The sequence below is a fragment of the Fulmarus glacialis genome, unplaced genomic scaffold (genome assembly GCF_000690835.1).
Source record: "Fulmarus glacialis isolate BGI_N327 unplaced genomic scaffold, ASM69083v1 scaffold10161, whole genome shotgun sequence".
NCBI lineage: Eukaryota > Metazoa > Chordata > Aves > Procellariiformes > Procellariidae > Fulmarus > Fulmarus glacialis.
Window position 1 is genome coordinate 27,304 of NW_009193396.1, and position 7,641 is coordinate 34,944.

Sequence of the window (7,641 nt, forward strand, 5' to 3'; positions counted from 1 at the left end):
CCTTGGAAATCTTCAGTTTTTCATGTTATACCATTGTACGCAGGCATTTAATTAATCACATTTTGAATTATTAAAAGATGAAGTGAGTTGTCAGCAGAACTACGATTTGGGACGACAGCAAAACTGAGCAAGTCAAAGTACAGGAAAGACTGAACATCATATTCTCTACCTTATGATTCTTGCTTGAACCTGGAAAACAATTTCCGTTGCTAAACAGTAAAATAGATTTTAGAAATAACTCTATTTTCTTCTGGAAAAAACAGTGGGGGTCATATGATGAACTCATCCATGGCTCTTACTTGAACTCATATCAGATAAGGCTACAATGGTATGATTAAGGGAAGGGATAAATATTCACTGAAATCCTGAAATTTTCAATTATTTGTTGTAAAGTATATAGAGTAGTATCTAAAAAGTGTATCAAACATTATTTTTAATGTCTGTTTCTTCTCACCTGTGATGACAGAAAAATCAGTAACAGGTATGTTAAAACCTTATTAAATGTCCTGTATCAAAATTGTATTGCCAGAAATACAGCAAAGTTTGCCAAGAATCTTAGCATATGGCAGTTCAAAAAAATTCTAAACCAGAACACATTAGAAGAGCAATTATAATGGCATGCATTATTCCTTTCACTATACCAAAATTAATTAGTGGCACTGTGAAAAATGAATTCATGATACATATTTAAGGAGACAGAGCACCCCTTATGCCTCTTCCATTTGATACACAGTTATCATTGATGCAGTGTCACCGCATTCATTTTTTTCTTAGTCATGCATCTATAAGATAGAAAACTTACTGGACTTAGAGGAAGGGAAACTGGCATTGCCAAAATCAGTGCTTTCGAGCTTTAACTTCTAAGTTTCTGTATTAGTGAGAAATCTCCAAAATCTTCACAAATTCCAGTTTGAAAATGTAAATCAAACAAATATTCTTAATTAAATGAGACAAATGTGGCCAGAGAATCTGAAGAATATTCTTTGCTCACTATACGTCATTAATAACGAGCACTTTCTTTTTAAAGATAAGCTTTCCGATGTCTGCAATCCTACCTTGAGGCAGATGATGTTCAAGCAGGCACAACAGTGACACTACCAGTTCCAATAAAACCCTTTCTTGGGGCAGTTGAGTATCACATCAAGCAAGAAAGCTTCTTCTGAGCTATGAGTTTTTAATACAGAGGAAACTTTTAACAAACCACTCAAACATATTATTTTATTCATAAAGAAGTTACTGTCTTGTCAGATACCATATGGAGTTAATATCTTCCCTTCCTCTGGAAGACAACTGTCTAAAAGGGGTAGCTACAATACATCAAGTACCAACTGTTTAGGAATACAATGTCTAAAAAGATAGGGGGATGTAAATTTTCCAGTCTTGATAAAAAAAGATTAATTTATCAAATCATTTAGATTAAGATTTATTCTATAACATTTTGTAGCTGGAATAATTAAAACAGCATTATACTTTTGCTATTTAAATTAATCTGTTTCATACGACACCAAAAAAAAGAAATCTAATTGGTTGAAGAATTCTTGGCATTAGGTCAAGACTTTGTACACTATCATAAAGAGGTGAAAATTATGCTATGATGATTATATATAGAACACTTATATTCCAGGTGTTCTAAAATTTCAACAAATTTCAGATTTAAAAGACGCTAAATAGATTTCTTGCTGTGTGTCTAGCTACATATTAGGTAGCATCCTTTGGGAGGGGAATACTACATAAGAGAGAAAGCATTATGGGGTCTGAATTGCGCTATTTGTGCTAACTGCACTATAAGTGCAGATAGTTTGGAATAACTGTTAACACTTCAAAATTTGTCAACAATGTGTAAAAAGTAACACAAGTTGTTTCACATTTGGAATTCCACTCCCACAAGGTTTCTACTTGTTTTGTTGTATGACATAAGCAATTTTAACAAGTTGGATCACTGGAGGTGCTTACTACGCTCAGTAAAGAATATTATCTTGGTGTACCTCGGCATTTGGCTAACATCTGCTGTTTATTCAGGAAGTTCAGGTAAAATTTTGTATGAAGCCACTCTTTCTATTGTTCAAAATATTTAGTATTGATCCATTTCCTACACGTGGTAGATTCTGAATTCAGAATGTGACAAAGTGCTTGCTCTGAGATGCAAGCCATGAATAAAACTATTCCTATCAGGAATTTCAATGCAATTTAGTAAATAAAGAGTATTTAACAATCCCCTAAATAGTAGCCTCCTTATTCTACATCATAGTGAAAATGATTGTTCCCAACATTCAGTCCCATTATTACACCTGCAGTTATGAGTCTTAGAAGTTTTCCTAGCATATGTGCAGCTGGAGTGTATTCAGGAGATAAGCCTGTAGTTCTTATGACAACGACAAATGCAATGAGAAGAAGAAACAAATTAGCTATGAGATAGAGAAGGGGGTACTGCTGCTTCATTAGCAAGACAACACAAGTATTTTGTGTGTGTCACCTGCTACTGTGTGCACGTATGCCGCCTGTTGGTGAGGGGGTACTGTTACAAGAAAGCCAGGCCACCAAAAGACAGTTGAGGGACTGCAGAATCCTCGAAGGGGAAACTAAAGCAAATTCCACAAATCAATGCAGAAACTCCACCCAAAATGGCAATATTCTCTTCAGGCAGCTGCAGCAATGAAAATGTCAAGCATCAAGTTAAAGCAGGATACCTGCCATGCCTGACTGATGTTTGCTGATAAATGTAGTAAATTTTTAATCTTAAAATACTACAATACGGAAACATATCATTATAGTATTCTGAGCAAAGAATAAAAACACAGAGCAGATGAAACCTTTAAAAACCATTAAAAATCAAATCTTCAAAATGTTTTGCTATCTAAGTTTGCTATCAGAAGTATCAAAATAATGTCAGAAAGAGGAAGGTGACTGACAGAGTCTGTCAATCTCAGAAAGCTACTTCAGACTGTACAATACATGCTCAAAGTCAGGGCAGACTATAAAAGGGAGATGAGCAGAATTTCCTGTATCCATGCAACCATTATTATACTATTCACACGTACTACCCATTGCCACATCGTGATTAACAGACTAGCGCAATAAGGAAAAAGTTGCAATCAGGTTACATGAAGAGGACTGAATATCCCTGCTGATTACAAATGACAGCTGATTTTTTCAGTCAGGTCTGCACTTAGAAAATGCACTGACTCGGAGGATGGATAAGCCCTCCTTGGAAGTCGGAGGGCCAAACTCAGTGCCACTTTCTTCACATCCCACACGCAAGCAAATCAACACAGTCCTATTTTTAAATTAAGAGTTCACCATGATCCATTCTCACCACAAAGATCTGCAACGTGACATTGTAAATATTTCTCAAACATAGATAAGCACAGACCTACATATCATCATCAACTCCACAGTGAGCCAACGGGTGCCCACCAAGTATTACACAGCGCAGTGAAATGAACCACACGCCTGCAGGCACAGAGACATCCGTACACTGATGCTGGCTTTGAAATTAAGAGAGCTAGTACAGAAGTGTAGGGCTTGAAATGTGTTCTGTTTGACCGAAGTCTCAAGTATTCTTGTTCCCACAAGATCCACATTAAACTGAATTTCTACTAACCATCATCAAAGTTCTTAATAAACTAACACTGCTCCAGTATATTAGATACTCATAAGTAAGTAAACAAAAATTAATTTCAAGCAGATCACTTCAGAATTCTCTTTCACTGACACCGTTATGGTCCTGGACATGTGGGAAGCCTTGATTATCAGCTTCACTTTTCCAGCTGCGTCTCTGCTTTTGGTGTACCTTCTGAAAAATAGTTTCTCTGTTCCTTTTTTCCTCCCTGTTCGAACGTATTGTTTTCACCACTCTAAGCCCTCTTTTTCTTTGCTCCAGCAACACTCCAACACAAGGAAAGACCACCTTGATCAATGAGTCCTGTCTTCCGAAAGAGACGTTAAGTCTGGTGGGGTCTCCAGAAAACCTAGGTAACCACAGACCATAAAATACTCCTGCCCCCACACCCTTCAGCCCACAACAAACTTAAAAGCCAGTAGTGAACTGCTACAGCCATAGCTAAAATATGCCACAGGAAAAAAGCGGGAGACACTAAAGACAGTCCTTAAAGTCTTCAATTCCCCACTATTGCAGGAACATAATTAGATTCAATTTTCAAATATTCCTAATTAACAGACCATGTCCATGTTACAGGAAACACCCACCAGTCTTTGCCATTCTTGCATGAGGGAAATTCCTTCTTGACCTCAAATCTGAACACCAAGAGCATGTCCATGACATTTTTAATCAAGAGTTTTTTAAACCACAGAGAGCTCGGCCACACTTTGAAGTTTAACATTTTTTGCTGTTCTCCGCTGACACAAGTGACTCCACCATATCCTAATTCAAACCAGGGAAGTTTGTAGAGTTTTTTCTAATTTCACGCCAAGCAAACAGCTTTTAAAGAACTGCCCACACCCCGATTTTATTTTTTAAAGTATTATACAAAGCACTGAATGTAAGATATTCCAAGCCAGGTGGAAAAAGAATTCCACCAACTACTTAACAAAGCTGCCCTTTAATATCAGTGCCCAATCAACTGGTGCTTCATAAGCTTACCAAGTGATGATACAAAACCCACCAACCAATACTATCTAATATTAAATATATGTAATGCTTTCCAGTTATCATGCTAACTGTATTAGGAGACAAATATCAACATTTTAATGGAGGCCACATCATGTCATAAATGACATGCGGTGCTTTGATGCATATAAGAAGTACAATTTGGAGAACTGAATTAAAAGTGAACATGCAATACACAGCTCTTAGGAACTGGCCAATTCCTAGACATTAAGCTGGCAAGCTATGTCCAAGGAATTTATTAAACTTCCATATTCTGTAAAGAAGTTTAAACACACAAGTTTGTGGGGTTTTTTGGTACTGAAAGTTTGCTATTTCAAAGTAAATTGTTTTCCAATTGCTCATCACTATACATCAATATAATGCTATAAGCCATCACTTTTCATGGTATAATGATGATAATACATTTTAAATTCTTTGATTAAGCCACTTGAGTAATGACAAAAAGATCGGACCTTTCCAAACATAAAAATACAATGAATCAACATCTGTCATCTACAGAAATGGCACAAACGTCATTTAATATGATCACATCAAACACCATCCATCATTCATCTGTAAATCCACTTCATGGTATCTAATCAGAAACTCTGAGTATTAACAGTCAGCCTTAGAAAAAACAGAGTGTTTTAGCAACAATCTGTCACATGATAAATACAAGTATCTACAGCTTGGGTGGAAATTAAGCACAGAATTTCTTTTGGATCAAAATTTGAACTTACCTTTCAATTTATGAAATTAAAAAATAGGATGTTCGTGTTGATTTAACTAACAGGTATATAACAGAACTCAACCTTAAGAAGGGGAGAGGTATAAGTGACAGACTTACCTTATGTTTTTTAATTTCTGGCTGGTAAATCTATTCTTCCAAGAGCAGCTCTTTCAAAACTACAATTTCAGTTCCAATGAAAAAAAATGAGATAAGCTTTTCTGAGCTAACATCTAACACTAACACTAACATCATTTTGACAACAGCTTTGTATTCTGAGCTGAGTAACAAAATCTGTATGATAAAAATGTAACAAATTTCTCATCTTGAAGGAAAACAGCATTCATATCCCTCTTGGAACTAGAAAACAAAACTATGTCACATTAATACTGGATAAATACTAAATATCTTAAGGAAAGAAAGATTATTAACACCATGACATTGCTACTTTAGAAAGTCTACTCAAACATGGTCATTAAAATAATTTTGTTTAACAAGAAGTGATAAGTACATGTTATAAAATATTAGAAACAGGCGATTTTTCAGCACTATTCTTCATTCAACTAAAAAAGGCTGGTCTTCACCTGGATTGTCTTCTATGGGTTTAAGTTTCTTAAAGGCACCATCACCATAAAAAATTGAAAATATTTTCCCTATGTTAAGCTGACAAAGATATAAGATGACAGAAACCATGAAGATCCTATCCGTAGAACTGCAAGGGAATGTATATGCCTTGGAAACCATTTGAGTGAAAGGATACAAGTTTTGGTATAATGGGATTAATGATTTCAATGCACGGCTTGCATTTATAGCTGTTGCACGAACCATAATAGGAAGGATTTTTCCATTCACAATAGCACCATCAAAGAGTGGACCAAAAAATGGAACCTGAATAAAAAATTAAGAAATTCAACATAAAGCAAGATCTTCGCTATAACAATTAGCAATCAACATTAACAATAGAGCACTCAAATATATTGTTTTTTTTTCTCCTCATCGCTAGATAATCAGACCAGTTATTGTGCTCCATGACAGACCTTTTCTCTTGTAGAAATATACAGCCATGTAACTGCTTGATATCCTTGGTAACAGATAACACAGCATTTGAAGAAAATTAAGCAACCATTTGAATACTATGACTCATCAAAGCTTACTTCCAACATTTGCTGCCAAAATCCTAGGAACAGTCACGCATATGATGTTTATGATGTTGAAAGGCTAGATGACAATATTGTAGGTGGTAGTAAGCAAAAGGAATAATTACTCAAATTTTAAAATAATATTTATCATAGCTTTAGATATAACATATCCATAAGGACCAACTCAATGTGCAACCGTCATACAATTACTGGTGGACCGACCCTCACCTTCCACTTTCTTCTTCTACCTGTTCTTCTTCCTTTCTATGGTATCTATACTAACAGATTGTAAGCCCTTTACAGGAGAAATCTGTGGTGAAACTTTGGCCTCTTTGGACCCTATGTGTAAAGCCGTATTTGTGAGATCAGTAGAAAACCCTGATGTTTAGTATAGGTAGCACCCAAAAGGTTTACAGAACGGGAGGATCTTATGTTTTGGCATTACATTTTTCTCTAATCGACCATCATTTTGCAATTTAAAAAAAAAGAAATCAAAACTCTATTAAGTATCTTCATTTCCTATACATGTGAATAAAGTTCTGAAGCTGCTAGCATAAAGCATGTGAAGAGCAGTTCGTGCATCAGATCAGCAAAGGCAGCAGAGTGTACACTAATATTCTTCCTGCTAAGATAAAATCAATGCTGCAAAAGAATTTTAGATCCCTGTACTATTTTTGCCATCAGTCATTTAATGTAGTTTTGGGAATACTGAAATCTGATGGAGGCACTTCTTTTTTCACATACAAGGACCTCTTGTTGGAGTAACAATAATCTCTGCTCTCAGCAGTTTTCTTTTTCCTTCTTAACCTGCACACCCCCAATAACGCAAATCTTTGTACTTAAAGTAGTAAGTAAATATATTTATTAATTAAAAACATAAGTAACCCAGTAATAACAAGACCACATACTGGATATCATTTCATGCCTATCATCAGATAGAGGCAATCATTATATAGAGGGAATCCTATTTCTGTCATACCTTATTTATTAATATCAGCACTTCTAGAAAGAAATTTAGTAGTTAAAGTATAGAAATTCATGGCAAGTGACATCACACACTGAAATTCTGCAGTACAAACACTCATGACTAATTTTACTCAGTCAGCGTTGAAAACCACTGTTTGAAGAACAGGGCCAACACAGACATTTGAGGAACAGTCATCAGAAAG

At 35.5% G+C, this 7,641-nt stretch overlaps 1 protein-coding gene across 1 annotated transcript in view; it reads right to left on the bottom strand.

Moving 5' to 3' along the window:
* The window catches only part of RALGAPA1 (Ral GTPase activating protein, alpha subunit 1 (catalytic)), a gene marked incomplete at its 5' end in the record, with an annotated part of 121,440 nt that overhangs the window by 25,248 nt on the left and 88,551 nt on the right, over positions 1 to 7,641 (bottom strand). Inside the window, 1 exon segment of the mRNA XM_009587432.1 lies at positions 6,094 to 6,221. Within this exon segment, the coding sequence (XP_009585727.1) occupies positions 6,094 to 6,221 (128 nt within the window).